Source organism: Schistosoma mansoni, chromosome 6 (genome assembly GCF_000237925.1).
Source record: "Schistosoma mansoni strain Puerto Rico chromosome 6, complete genome".
Lineage (NCBI taxonomy): Eukaryota > Metazoa > Platyhelminthes > Trematoda > Strigeidida > Schistosomatidae > Schistosoma > Schistosoma mansoni.
The window spans coordinates 13,386,293-13,402,917 of NC_031500.1; the positions used below are offsets into that span (position 1 = coordinate 13,386,293).

At 33.2% G+C, this 16,625-nt stretch overlaps 1 protein-coding gene across 1 annotated transcript; it reads right to left on the bottom strand.

Annotated features, from left to right (window-relative positions):
* Positions 1-2,279: 2,279 nt before the first annotated feature.
* Positions 2,280-2,891, bottom strand: Smp_063150 (hypothetical protein; the record flags this gene model as incomplete). Its single annotated transcript, XM_018798325.1, has 1 exon — positions 2,280-2,891. The coding sequence occupies one exon, from the start codon at positions 2,889-2,891 to the stop codon at positions 2,280-2,282; it is 612 nt and encodes a 203-aa protein (XP_018653278.1).
* Positions 2,892-16,625: the final 13,734 nt, after the last annotated feature.

The following is a 16,625-nucleotide window of genomic DNA, read 5'->3' on the forward strand; positions in this document are numbered from 1 at the left end:
CTCTTACGAGACTTAGCATCTGATAGTTTATACTTAACAAAAGTTTAAGGTTTGCTATCTCTTACTGTCGAGGGTGTTCATTATTTGGTTCTATACTATGATGTGACCATTATTTAGTGCTCATTGGTTCTCGCATACTGTTTGACTAAAATCATTCGACAACGTAATCTACAGATAAACAATCTCCATTAAACATCGTAGAAATTTAATAGAATAAATCGTTAAGTGACTGCAGTTAGATATCTTCAGGATTAGTTTCTAGTCTAGTGGCCTTGTAATCAAGCATTCGCACGGAAGACTGAAGATCTGGGGTTCGATTCTCGAGTCCAGGGTTATGGTGGCTCACTGTCACTAAGTAATCCCATACTATAATTAGGCATCTTTTCAGTGCTTCTAGGTTTTCAATGATGGTCTGGGTTAAGTTTGTCTGGAATTTAAACTGAGGAAAAAAATTATGTCTTAAAATAATGCTAACATTAATTGAACCAGTAATTTAGCTATAAATTTAACTCGATAGATCAGATATAAGGCAGTATAGAGTGAATCTCACATTGTCTTCAGGATCTGTTGATCTCTACTTTGGTTAAGTACTCGAATGCATGAATCTGCGTTGGACTGTTCCATTGGATTAAAATTTAAGCAGGTACATAACATAAATACTGTTTATTTTTTGTTTAGAAATCACCAGATCTGGCTCATTTGTAATTATTAGGTTTGTATTTTACTGTTGTCAATTTATATTTATAAACACAGGTAATAAATCTTTGCCGGTTACTGAACTCGGTAAATGGATGACCCTATTTGCATGTTTAAGCAAATTCTTTATATTTCACAATGTGTTTATCAATAAAACCACAGACGACTATAACACGTTATCTCTTGCTGTGACCATGTTCGAAAATTTTGAATCTAAATTAGAGATAGCGTGACTGCTAGAGGTCATTGTTATTAAAAATACTCACCGCATAAATTATTGGTTATTATATACATCCACGAAATTGAGCAACCATTCACCAATGTCTTCAGTGAGTTAATATCTCACAACAGACCTGGTTGAATTTCACCGGTTAATGCTTCTCATTAGAAATCCAGGAAATGCCTCATGGAGTCAGTCACTAGTGAACATATGATAAGGGGGTTTTCTGTGGAGATTTTTAGTAATTTTTTATATATAGTTGAAATCATGAGTTAATTGAAGCTGGACCATCATGGAAAACCTGGAAACATCGGACGGCCGTTTCGTTCTATTGTGGGACTCCTCAGTAGTGCGCATCCACCATCCCGCCTCACGAGATTCGAACGCAGGAACTATCAGTGGTCTAGCTTCAATTGAATCATGATTTCAACCATATAAAATTACTAAAATCTTCACTAAACCTCCTTCTGATATTATATAAATCTTAAAACAATAATAACCGATCCCATCATTTGTGAAAATGTTGATATTATTAGACCAGAAGTTTGAGAACTGAAAAAGTGATAAGTATGAAAATTTGTTCATTTGTAATTGAGCGAACGCTAATCATTATATGGAAACCCAGTTATCATTATGGAATTGCTCAGATTGTTAAATATTATTGCGATCACAAGTTGATCCAAGAGCGATGGCCGTTAAAGACCTGGAAGCACAGGGTGGTCATTTCACCTTAATGTGAAATAGTTAGGTAGTGCTCACCTACGACCCTGCAAATGGGAGCCGAACCTAGGAGGTCCGGTCTCTCCTGCGAACGCTTAATCTCATGAACACTGATAAGGGGCCCAATGGTTTACAAGCATAACTCCAATCAATTCACAATATTAACCGACCATCTTCCATTGTCTTCAGTAGGTAATTGACTCATACACAATACGGTTTAGATCCACCGATCACAGATTCTTAGTTGGACTACTGTTATTTCCTCTCGAAGCCAGATAATAGCAGGCACATGACAATTGTCATCAGGAAGTTATAGAGATTGTACATTAATTGAAGTTAGAGATTAACAACTCGGTGGTCTAGATGTTAGGCGTTCGCAATCGAGAACGAATTTTCTGGGTTTGATTAACGTTTGTGGAGTCGAGGATGTCCTCTATTGGAGTAGCTCCATACCAGGACTAAATGGTCAACCTGTGATTTCATGTTTCTAATAATTGTCTAAACTCAACCGGTTGGTGATTTCAATGATAAACCATAGCTTTTTATCTCATGCGTAGTCGTCCAAAAGTAATTATTCACACTTTTATAAAAGAAGATTTTGAACACAACAACTCTTAGGAACAAGAGACATACAAATGATTGTTTAAAACTTACCAATAATAATAGAACTTGCAACATCACCATTTAAACGTATCTCTTTAACTGGTATTGATTCTTTCAATAATCCATCACGTATTATTCTAATAAGTTTTTTTAATTGTATACGAATAGTTGGTAATTTCTGTGATTGTTGTAATATAAATGGAATGTGATGGTTAGGTAAGCAACAATCATTTATTGAATGTTGATACGGATTATTTATAGTATTATCAATATTTGTACTATTAGAAAAGCCCTCCGGAATAGATGTTACTAAATTATTTATCTTTGATATTGGTACTGTAGTTGAAATAGATGAAGAGTTTATTGTATCAATATGATCACTATTCTCAGTATTATTAAAATTAGTCGAATTCATCGAGGAGAAACATGAACATGGTTTATTGATTACTGTTGATGATGTCGATGATGTTGTTGTTGGTAATCCCGGCGATATAACAGTATTTGTACCTAACAAATTTTGTAATCTAGGATTAGGTGAAATACTTATATATGTATTCATTATATCATCTAAATATTGTACTTGTTCAAAATTTAATATATGATAACGATTTGTAGTACATGAATTATTTAATGTATTAAAATTAACATTCATTGGAACATCCGATAATGAAGGTCCATTATCTTTATTACGTTTAAATCGTCCATAATCAGAACGTTTATAAAATGTACTACTTATATTATTATTATTATAAGTAGTATTATCAGTAGTATAACTAGTAGTAGTATTAGTAAGAGGTGAACGATAAAATGATAATTTATTATTTCTTTTCTGTATTATATTCTCTTCATTATTATATATAGGCTTATAGATTGTATCATTTATGTAATTTAATGTTTTCCGTTTTTTATAAAATTTATTTTGTTTTAAATTTAAAAAATTTTTTGTTTGTTTATTATTATAATAAGAATTTGTAATTAATTTTGGTAATTTTATATTAAATTCATAATTTATATCATCTTTTATTTGATACATTTTTGTAAATGATTCTAATTTTGTTTTAAATTTATATTCAGTAGTATGATAATAAGTAGTATCATTAGTATTATTATAAGTAGTATTATAAGTATTAAAATGATTTTTCAATGTATAATCTAATGATTTATTATTGTTTGAATAATAACTTAATGATAATGATGATGAGGAGGATGTTGTTGTTGTCATCGTCGCCACCGTCGTCGTACTCGTTGTTGTCGATGTCGTCGTCGATGATGATGGAGATGATGTTAAATAAGATAAATTATTTGATAATTTATAATCACTTTTAAAATCTTTCATATTTAAGTTAATTTTTTTTCAATTCTTGGGTAAATTTCTACAATATACTTGTTGTTAGTCTCTAAGTGAATGCGTGTATGAGTGTATGTATGTATGTATGTATGTACAGGCTTATATATATTTGTCCTTAAAGTAATTCATTTGTTTTGTTTAAATGTTCAAATGGTTTACATGAATTGAAATGGTTCAATTTGAATAAATAAAACCGAACAGAACTAAAAATCATAATGATAAATAATCTTTTTTTTATTTATTTTATAACGGTAACTACTCAAATGTACTTTATATATATCTATATATCATAAGGTATAAGTCAACTCAATACTAACATTTTTTTCCCAATCAATTTTCCCCTTAATATTTATCAATGATTCGTTAAATTTTCACGGTATATAACCTTGACCCATGAAATATGATTGGTTAATAGAAATGATCACTATCATCTGTTTGTAAAGAATTTTAACGAATTTACAGATTTGCATTCTGATTGGTTCATTATTGTTTGTTTGAAAATTTTTTTTTTGGCGGTGGGTGGAAAAGAGTTTCATTAACAAAAAAAAAGATAATAGTAATAATATGTGAGAACTATGAAATGAGTTATTTTTTAAAGATTAGTTATTAAGCCTTGATAGAATATTTCTATTGTGATCAGAATAAGTTTTGTGGAGATTATAGTAAGTTTAATAGTCGAATACATGAGTCAATGTAAGCTAGATAACCTCCAGATAACCGTTTCGCTCTGGTGTGATACTCATCACCGTATCCACGTATCCACGATCCCATACCAAAGGGACTCGAACCCAGGACCTTCGGTCTCGTGCACGAACGCTTAACCTCTAGACCACTGAAGTGGCATTGAACGGTGTTAATATCTAACTTCGATCGATCCATGAATGGTTGCACCTGTCTTCACCCAACATGGATTGAACTTCACTGGTCACGGCTTCTCACTAGAACTCCAGGAAATTATCTTGAAGCCAGTCACATGATTATGATTAGAATGGATTTTGTGGAGATTGATGTAATTTTAATAATTGGATTCATGAGTTGATTCATAAATCCAACTATTAAAATGTTGATTAGTCAAAACAAATTTCTCAGCAATAATTAAAGTTCTATAATTTTTATGAAGCTCTTATCTTACATCAACATTCCCCAACCGTATCTACCAAATCCTCAATACTTCGAGGATTTCATGAGAGTCAACATTTAATTCTTATTTAAGCATTAAAAAAACACAAAGTTCAGCGAAGGAATCCCTGTTCAGTGAATTTATTATCAAGTTGTACAATCGTATTTTTAAACTATTAATTCCATGAGGAAATACGAATAATCGATAGGGATGATGATGTAGTATATAGATTATGATACTAGATGATGTAATGCAGATGATAACAATAGAATATATTGTATATCGTTTGGCTAGATTTATTCCATTAAAAACTACAAAGAAGGCATTATATTTTTTATTATGGCTAGCGCTAGAGTTTAGAATGGCCGCTTCGTTCAAACTGAGAATAAGCCAGTGGTTAACTGGGTTCAGCAGCTTATCGATAAGGCGCTTACATTTTATGCGATAGGTACCGGATCCGAACTACATTTAGAGCAATAACACATGACATTGAGGAGTCCTTAATAGAGAGAAACTCGTATCTTGATCAGTGTTTTATTCCCTGACACGAAGGCAGTAATGAACATCTTTAAAAAGTGTCATACTAACAAGAATCATAATTTACTAACAAATTATTAAGCCATACTTTCTTAAAGATTTTTTAGTCTGTATTATTCTTTTTATTAGTAGTATGGTTTCGAGAGCAAGACTGAAAGAAATTCAGTCTTTGAATATCAAGTATCGGATAACTTATATCCTCACTGATAATCACACAGATATCATATCCGTTAAACAAGTTAGTGGCTATCTAAACTCAGAAGTTAAGTAGACGACGTGTTACCATTTAAAGTGAAAGGTGCTGGATTCGAGTTCAGATTTGCTTGTCAAACTAGGATGTATATATATAAAGCCGACGAATCCTAAATAGGATGAAGCCCACGTCCTGGATTCTGCTGCTATCCAAAATCAACTTATTATATATTTCGTTTTGTTATTTCCTGCATAAAACGTATCCGAAAATAATTCTTTATATATTAACAACCTCTTAATATGTTAACTACTTTAAGAGTTTATCAGCATTATTTGTATGTATAAATGTATGTATGGAATACCTGGAACCACTGGATTGCCGTCTCGTCCTATTGTGGGACTCCTCAGCAGTGCACATCCACGATCCCGCCTCACGAGATTCCAAACCAGGACCTATCCGTCTCACACGCGAGCGCTCAACCACTAGACCATTGAGCCGGTCGGCATCCAACGGTGTTAATGTGTAATTATGTTGTAAAAATAGTCATTTTAAACTTAATATATGTTTACTTATTTCTATTTAGATAGTACATAACCTGTTGATGAACCTTTATCGTAACCCTTACCGTAACCTTAAAAGTAAATTAAAACTTCAACCGTAATCTTAATCGTTCATCTTAACACTAAACCTAATTGGATGAATATCATATATGCCAAATGGATCATCGTTATTTTTTTCAATTTACAGATATAAATTCACATCTAACCAAAAGGTACTTTGTGTACTTAAGGAGTATGCAGAATAACATGAATGAGAAACTCTGAAAAAGAAAAAAAACAAAAGAAAAAGTCAATCAACAACTTAATAAGCGCATACAACAATAGCGATCAACAACAGCCAGAAACTCAAATTAAGACAATCTTGGAATAAAAACTAGAAGCAAATAGTTTAACCAGCTACAAAAAATGGGTTTTTTTCTTCTGAAATGGTAATTATAAACATGTATATTTATGTATGTGATTGATTCAGTAAAATAAAAATACGGTATTAAAACATTGAAAACCCATTTTTCATACAATACCCCCCCCAAAAAAATAACACCACCGCCACCACTGCCATCACCATCACCACCACCACCAACAACAACAAAATACAAACATTCGATCGCATAAAGGGATATACATATGGAAACATTTTTTTTAAAAAAACTATTTACATTTCTTTATATTTTATAAATTAGAATATCAAAATTAACCTTTCTATTTCTATGAAGAATGTCATACCTGTCTAACTGATATTACTTTCCAAAAAAAAGTAGAATTTTAACGGTGTCATCCAAAATCTGTTACAAAAAGTAAAGAAAAGAAAAGGAAGAAAAACGATGAACAATTCGAAAATATGAATGAAGAAAAGAAGAAGATATTCCTAATTAGTGGACAAAAGATTTTCATTACAATCAATGTTGTATAGTAGGTCAATTTTTGGCCTGTATAACTCAATGGTAGCAACTGTAACTGTTAAGCTAAGGGAGGAGGAATCGAATCAACCGGGGAGAATAATTTTAATTAAGATCCAAACAGCTAGCCCATGTCTGATAAAGGATAATAACTCACTTCAGCGTGTCCAGCTGGTGGGGAAAAAATTAGTGAAGGGCCTTTCTAACTTCCCTACGATGAGCGTTTGAAACGTCTAAACATTTTCCCCTTGTCTTATCGTAGGACACGAAGTGACCTTATACTGGCATTTCGGATTTTTAATTATGATTTGGGTGTTAATATGCCTTATCTTTTTGCTCCCTCCAGCAACGATAATCTCCGAGGTCATAGCAAGAAGGTTCACAAACCGCGATCTAATAAACTAAAGATGGGGTCCCGTTTTTCTCATTGAGTGATCAATGACTGGAACGCATTACCCGAACAAGTTATATCAGCCCCATTAGTGAACATTTTCAAGGAGAAGCTGGACCTTCACTGGAAGGTAATCTGTCAGGATTAACACAGGTTCATCAACCTACTATCCTTATCAATGAGGACTAAAGATATACCATACTCAGGAGTATCAAATGGAACAAACCCTAAGTCTGATAGGATTTCACCTGACGTTCCAGTGTAGTGCATTCAGTATTGAATAACTTAGACTAGCAGTCGATACTCAAAAATTTGATCCATAGATTTAGATTAAGACTAAAATTCATTCAAAATATACATAAAACAATCCGATCAACTTATGTTTTTCCAAAATTTCATCCATATAATGGTTTTCTATACGAACTATAATACAAAATGTAAATGTTTCAAAAATGTAATCAATAATTGATAATGGTAACATTTCCTATGTTTATATTATATCCGTAGAAATTTTTTATATGACGAATTTCTTTTATTCTCGAGATTCAATAATTTGTCAATTATCGTGAAAGAATTGGCTGTAGTTGGTTTTACAGTTGGTATTTATAATTCGAAATTGAAACTAATCACATTGAACTGTGGTATTACTGGGTTTGTACAACGTTTATTTTTGAGAGTATATAGAATAAAACTATAATAATTCAGTTTTACTAAGAAGAATTAACATTTTCTCGTTTCTGATGCTGAAGACTATGATTGATCACTCTCTTTCGGCCCTCAAATACCCTGGTAAGGCCGAGAGGGAGGAGAGTCTGCTCTCCCTCTCTCGAAATGCTCTCACATGGCCACGCGCATATAGCCTCTGTTAGGGAAGTCCTACTTACTGCCTTCTCACGAATGGAGTGTTGTTTACGAAATTGAGAGGATGAAAAGCGAATGTCCGACGTTTTAATCGGGTTGGTGGACACAGAAAGTCCACCTAAGGGAGTTGGAAAACCCTGACTCCGAAACAATGGTGTACATGGGTTCCAGTATCCTGAAGGAACAAATGGAGTATGAATCAATTGTTGGTCACTGGCTACCATGTGACTGCATCTCCTTACGATGCTCCACTGCTTTGTGAGTCAGATGTTTGGGTCAAAAGCTCCGTGTGTGGTCCCCAAGAAATCCACCTGCTTCAGTTTGAGCACCCGGGTAGTATCATATCCTTCACACAAATCAAATGAAATTTGTGAGGCGCATATGTATCTGGTTCCCCTCTGTACCAATATTTATGTGCTTAAATAAATAAATTTCCAAGTAGCAACACGCCGCTAAATAATAATTTTAAAAATAATTTTAATGTAAATTAGCTACTATTTTTAGACTTTTCATTGATTTTCAAGGGAAATGAATAAAAAAAGTTACAAAAAGTCAGGTTTTACTTTTTTTTATTCTTTAATTAAATATATAAAGAAATTCTATTTCTGAAAAATAATCCGGCATTCCTTTTTTTTTTGTTTTTATTTGTAAATTAGTTTTCCATGTTTAAGTTAATTACAATTACGTATGAAATAGATTCACTTATCAAATTATAATAATGATAATAAGCAAAGATGGATAGTGGTTAGCAGCGGAATCCAGGACACACGTTTCGTCTTATTTATTACTTGTCAACTGGATGTACCTGCACCTCAGGGTTGATGTTTACTCTCGGACTTGAACCCAGTACCTTTCGCTTGAAACACCATCGCGTTATCCACTCAGATACTGAGTCCTGATAGCCACCAGTTACAGTTCTAAGCATCAATGGGAAGATTCAAACAAGCAGTACTAAGTGAATTCAAACTTCACCCCATTGCAAAAGTGAATTCAATAATAATAATAATAATAATAGTGATGATAATTATAGTAGTAATAACAATACTACTAGTAATAGTAATAATAATAGTAGTAGTATTAATAATACAGTAAAGGTAATCATCCTCTCTTTTTTCTTTTAGTATCCAAGACATGTTTCCTATCTAATATTTTTGAGGACTTTTTTTCCGTTTATTTAATAAAAGAGTATTACATATAAGAGTATAATTTATATTTGATATTTCAATTCAATCATCTAAGATGATTTTTATATGCCTTCTAAGAATATACTACTTAATGGTACATTTCAATTTAAAGAATGTAAAACATAAAATAAAATAAAAGTTGAAAGTTGAAATGAAATGCTCTTGGATACAACACCAAGCAACTGAATAAATAAAGGAAGAAAAAAGTGTCGCGCCACTTGTAGTGCCATGCTTTGCTATTCATTCACTTCGATAACCGTTATAATTCCAATCTTAACGGTGAATAAAACCAGAAGGCGAAGAGAAGCGACAACTACAGTTTTATTGACAAATGACGCAGGGCCGAAAGTTATAAGCACATGAGTAAATATCAGCGAGCGAAGCATAAATGACACGAATTGGAGATGGTGGGTAAACCAACACGCTTCAATCAAGTGTTAATCAATAATTATGTTCGGACAAGAATAAGTTACAGAATGCGATGAATAAGATAAAAAATGTACACACATATACGCTCATATAAATGACTAAAAATCTCTACAGAAAACCCCCTTATCATATGATTACTAGTGACTGGCTCCATGAGGTATTTTCCTGGAGTTCTAGTGAGAAGCAGTAACCAGTGGAGTTCAACCAGATCAGTTGTGAGATAGTAACTCACTGAAGACATTGGTGTCTAGCTTCAAATCAATCATGATCTCAACTATATAAAAAAAATTACTAAAATCTCCACAAAACCCCCTTTTTCTAACACTAATTAAAAATGACAGATTTAGAGATATCAAGCTACTTATTAGTAGTATAATTCTATTTATAAAAGTGTTAAAGATTTACTTGGTGATGAAAATATTGTATAGCATTATTTGTATCAAAATATATTTCTGTTTTACCTCGCAAATGTTAGAAACTATAAGCTTTAGAGATTGTATGTCTTGAAAGAAAAAATGAATATTCAGTATGACAAAATTTAATTTAAGAATATTAGGTATCATTTATTCTGAATGAAAGAATTTTGTCATAGGTGTGACGGATATTTCGTCGTAATTTGCGACTAATTACTGGTAGATATTTAGAAATCTATAATTTTGATTAAACTAAACACTTATAGATTTTATCACTGTGAGGTTATGGAGATTGTTAAGCTTTTGATTGAGATCATGAATCGATCAATGTAGAACCGCCATTGGAAACCGTAGATCCTGGGTTCTAATCCCACAAGCAGGATCGTGGATTTGTACTGCTAAGGAGTCCTATACTAGGATGAAACGGCCATCTAGTGCTTTCGGGTTTTCAGTGGAGGTCTAACATTCTTCGATTCATGATCTAAATGCTTAACAATCTCCACAACCTCACACTGATAATTACCATATGATCACTAATGACTAGCTTCAGGAGAGCGTTTTCCGAGTTCTAGTCAGAAGCCGTGACCAGTGGAGCTAATCTACGTCAGATGGAGACAGGTATCTACCTGAGACAATGAAAGATAGTCGCTCAATTTCGTGGATCAGTTGAGGTTAGACATTAACACCGTTGGATATCGGTTCAGTTGTCTAGAGGTTAAGCGTCCGTTCTCGAGACCGAATGTCCTGGGTTCGAGTTCCTTTATTGTGGGATCGTGGATGTGCACTGGTGAGAAGTCTCATACTAGGAAGAAACGGCTATCTAGTGCTCACAGACCTAATGTTATGCATTATATTTCAGACGATTCAGTTTGAATTCAAAATGTTCCCATTTCCAACCTTCAATAAGTTGTTATAATTTAACTGAATAATTATGACATAATTGAATTCTACACTTTGTGATATCTCATCATTTGTCAAGTAATAAATTTTTATATGTTCCGAGCTGATTTTCAGTTATTTTTCTAACAGATTTCATTGCATAATGAAAACGATACTGAATTCTTTTAATAGATAAGTTGATTTTATTGTAGATTGATCACAGTTAGAATACTATTGAAAGCCAGAAATCACAGAACAGCTGCTTTGTAATAGTTTACAATTCCTTTGTTGTAAGAACTCATGAAATCAAGACAGTTGGGTCTCATAACGAACCTTAAATCATCATAACCACTGAGTCGGCATCCAGTTGTACAGTGCTAGTGCATCAATAATATCAAGTGGATATCATTCAATTCCACTAACGAAATTGATTTCATATCCGATATGTCTGAACTCTATCAATCACGACTTTCCTCTAGAAACTCAGCATCACGTTGAAGCAATTCCACTAGTGAGTTGGTTATTACCCTTTAGCTGAAGTGATTTTATGGAGACTGATATAATTTGTTAGCTATCCTATTTACAGATTGATCACATTTGAGATATCAATTAAAATCAAGAAACATTGGCCGGTTATTTCATTCACCCTATCATGTAAAATTGATTCTTATGTTTTTCAGTATAGTTAATTTTATTCCTTGTGAATTTAGTTTGATTATTTCTAGAAGGGAGGTTTTGTGGAGATTTTAGTAATTTAACAGTTGAATTCATGAGTCAATTGAAGCTAGATCACTATCGAAAACCTAGAAACACTGGACGGCCGTTTCATCCTATTGTGGGACTCCTCACCAGTGTTCATCCACGATCTGGCCTCATGAGATTCAAACCCAGGACCTAGCAGTCTCGCACGTGAGCGCTTAACATCTAGACCATTGAGCCTGCTGGCATCCAACGGTGTTAATGTCTAACTCAAACCAATCCACAAAAATGAGCCACCGTTCACCTTTGTCATCAATGAGTTACTATCTTACAATAGACCAGGTGGAACACCACTGGTCATTGTTTCTCACTATTTGAAGATATTAACTCAAACAATTTTGTACTAATTAATAAATGAACTTTCAACATCTGAATAATTTCAATCAAATTTCATGCTGACTTTTGTCACTTCTATTTTTTTAAAAGTACAAATTAAGAAAAATATCTGACTAGTAACTTCTGTTTAACAAAAAAATATTTTTAAAAATTGACCCCCTTTAATTTAAATCCAGTTGTCAGGAGTAAATTTTAAAAGTAATATATATATACATAGATATGTCAGAATAAACTTGAATTACTATTCAAATATGTAAACAGATGGATTGGGATTATTTTGATAGTTTGTATTATGAACTGATCTTAATCAGGTAACCATTGAAAACTAGGAACTACTGGAATAAAACTGTTTTATTCTAGAATAGAATTGATTTACAACCGTATAGAGGATCGAACACATGACTCTGAGATTGGGAGTCTAGCGATTAACCCTTAGACTACTGATTCGGTATCCAGTAATTTAAATTTATAATTTAAACCGATTCATCAAACTATCTTTTAATGATATTAGGAAGGAAGTGCTTTATACCTAACGTCATCGGACGCTATTGTTTACAGTTTTGCAGCACACACAGTTATGATTCGGAACAGGCTGTAAAGTCTTTGTAAACAAATTAGTGTGAACATGTTGTTTATCTTTAATCTGTATTTTGTTATTGATACTCAATCAAGACTCTATAAAGGATTAGCATCAAAACTTTGAAGTATAGAAGCATACGTGGTTTAATGTGTTATCCTCACAAAATAACTAAACTATGAATGTCTACCACCCAGAGAATAGTTTAAATGAAATCTCACGAAGGTGTGGTGATTAACGATAGTCTAGTAAAACAACAAATTTGAAAAGAACAGTTACCTGTCAATGATATTATGTAATGACAAAGTTTAACCATAAATTGACTAAAATGGCAAGATGTTTCTAAATTTATTCCAGCTCATTGGTGAATTAGTATTATATTCCCTTGAAAAACATTTTTTGATATTCTATGATTGATTCTGTGAAGAATTGAGACACGTGCTACTCATGAATTATATCTTACTGTTATAACTTGTGGCCGAGTGGATGCCTTGTTAATGTATGATGTGATAAGACCGCCAATTAGAGAGCAACGAATTATCGATTGGAACAGTGATACACGAAAACCGTACGAGCAGTCTAGAGTGCTTATCAGTCCTGCTTCTGTCTAGCCCAGTCAGTTAAGCCCAGAACAGCCTCTGCGGCATGAATCATTGTATTTCAAACACATGGAAAACCTGGAAACATCGGACGGCAGTTTCGTCCAATTGTGGAACTCCTCAACACTGCGCGTCCACGGTCCCGCCTCTCCACAAATTCCCCCTTCTGATATCCTAATAATTATATGTAAACCGGATAACATAAAACTGCACTTTACTGTACTATATTTTATCCATCACTTTAAGTCTACAGTAAACAAAAAAAAGAAAAAAAATACTTCATTTGATTATTAATTAACACTTAGTAACTAGTCATCTACATTAAATTCAGCATACAATAGGACGAAACGGTCGTTCAGTGCTTCCAGGTTTTCCACGGTGGTCTAGCTTCAATTGACTCATGATTTCAACTATACATAAGAAATTACTAAAAAATCCCCACAGAAAACCCCCTTTATTGATTATTCTTTAGAAAAGGAAAGTTAATTTATATGACAAGAAGATGATATCATACTCAATTGAGAAGTAAACTGACCTTAAAAATTGAACAGTTAGTTTTATTCTATTATTAATAGATTATTTCGAATAACTATTAGGACACAATGAAATATGAGATTATGTTTGTTTTCCTTCAATCTAATATTTATTAAGTATAACATTGGTGTCATCTGGTTGGAGTTTCTTTCAGCAAGATTTTTTCTTTGAAGAGAAGAGGAAAAATTAGCTTTCGGCTGAAAAGAAAATTAGGAAAAGACGTTAGAAGTGGATAGAAGATACATTAACGGAAATCACCAAACCATATGAAGAAGCAAGCCCTCACTTGGAATCCTAAAGGGAAAAGGAAAAGAGGAAGGCCGAAGAACACACTACGTCGGGGGAATCGGGAGTGGACATGATTAGGATGAATGGCGACTGGAAACAACTGGAAAGGATTGCCCACAACAGAATTGGATGGAGAATGCTGGTGGGCTGCCGATGCTTCTTCACAAAGGGTAACAGGCGTAAATAAGTAATAACGTTCATATGAATTTAATAAGTTATTCGTTTAGTATAACATGCAGTATTCGTTTTGTAATAATGAAAATTCCGTTATTCGATACTTCCACTAATTTTAACTACATCTATTGAGTGTTGATTAATCATCAAATGTCAGCAAAATCTGTATGTAAATGAATGTATTTTGTTGACAAGTTTTATTGTATTTATCTCGGAAGCTGGGATGAATAAAATCCTCATCTTCTATTAGTGTTTCTCCTTACTTTCATCGTGGTGATTTCAATTTCTCCCGTTTGAAGTAACACTTTTCAGCAATTATTTCAGTGACTGGAAATGATTTCTAAAAAATATCATGGAATTGATCTTTTAAAAACTAAAGTGGAGCGCACATTTCAACTTTTCTTAGAAACGAACAGGATCTTCACAGCTGTTTAGCCCTATTATGGGATAATAAGGAAGTGGGCTTCCACGACCTCACAACAAGAAACCGAACACACGACCTTCGCTCCTCTAAGTGAATTCTTAAGTCCTAGAATACTTAGTCGATGTACAGTATGTGGTGTGTACGTCTAACTCCGATCAATTCACGATATTGAGAGACCGTATTCCTGCTTTTTAATAATGGTCTAGCTAAGATAAGTTAGTGATTTAAACTAAGGAAATTTTACTAAGACCTTGTACTAATAAACAGAGAACCCTTAAAATTCGAGATCGTCTGAACATCTCATTTGATTTTATGTTCAAAAGCATGCATCTACTTCTCACGATATATAACACAAGTTTTACATGCCTTGTAGTGAATTCAAAACTTCAGATTATTAAATAACTAAAGAGACATATTGTGCCATTGAAGGTGAAAGAAAGCAATGTAACCAAGATAATTTTCTTTTCTACGATTTCACTCACTTAATCTATACAGTTGTATTATAGTTAATTTTACTTCCTACGGACTACTGATGTAGTATGTAGTAAAATAGAATATTTAAAGAACTTTGGATCGAATCAATGTCCATCTATCAGTTTACCTGACCATTTAGAGCAAGTTATATTGGCCATACAAAGCAAGCTGTTTCGAAAAGCTTCATCGAATATTACCCTGCCTGAATTTCCAAAAGATTATGGAAGTCAGTCAAAAGCCTAATCTTGGAGCATCTAGTCCGTTCTGGTCACTCCACCTCACCAGAAGCCTCCTTCAAAATCATGCATACAGTCAGAAGAGTTGGCACACTAGGGATGCAAATGAATAACTTATATACAGTAGAGACTGTTGTTATCCACCGGTCCAAGCCTAACCTTTGCAAATAAAATTAGTATGTTTAGTCCTTCGTTCTTCCATGGTCTTGACCCTCTTTTTTATTTTCAAGAATCTATTGGTTTTCATTCAAGTCACCATCCATTTTTATTAATCACGTAGAAGTACTGAGAGTAGTATCTATGATCGTTAAAAAGCACATTAAACACAGAAAGCATAAGTTGAGAAGAAAGAGTAAATTCATAGATTAAAAGCGTATAATGAAATTTTAGAACTCAGGACCTAAAGAAATACAAAAACGAATGACTTATCACCGTTGTGACAAACTTTGATCTATGCCATCCAACGTCATGATAATTGCGCAAACTCAAATTCATTAGCACACACCTATCAATGAGCCTCAGTTCAACAGTCAATAACTTTATATACTAATGTTACACCTTGTTTTGTCTGCCCTAACTATGTTCTAACCTATTCGTACACCAGTAAACACCTTGCGTCAAAGCAGTCTATGGTTGAACTTATGTATCACATTTCTTCAACATGGTTGATGAGGATTCATAACTTCATCAACCGATTCATCAAATTCACCTGATAATCCGTCTATTACCTAAATGTTCCCGATTCAATGATCAGCTACTGTTCTGTTTTTTTCCTTAATTGTCATTTAAATGGATTGAGTTGTGCTGAGAAAAAGTCTCTTAAAACTAAATCGATCCCTCAGAATATCCCTTCGATCAAATAATAATCGTTTGCTCACTCCAAAATCAATGCCAGGAAATAAAGCGATAGTCTGTACCTTGTAGAGCTCAACCATATCAATCTTAATTCTTAACAAACAGTTTCAAATTAAACTAATCTATACAAAATCTCTAAGCTCAATGTTATAACTTTTCCACTTAAATCATTGTTACCATCATAATCATATCCCCTTTGTATAGTCGCTGTATTCATTATTTTCTTGACTGAAAACTCGTCATGGATCAAAATAATTTACCCAAGTACCTCTTGAAATACCCCATCAATTCCATCCCTTTATTATCAGTAAACAAACAG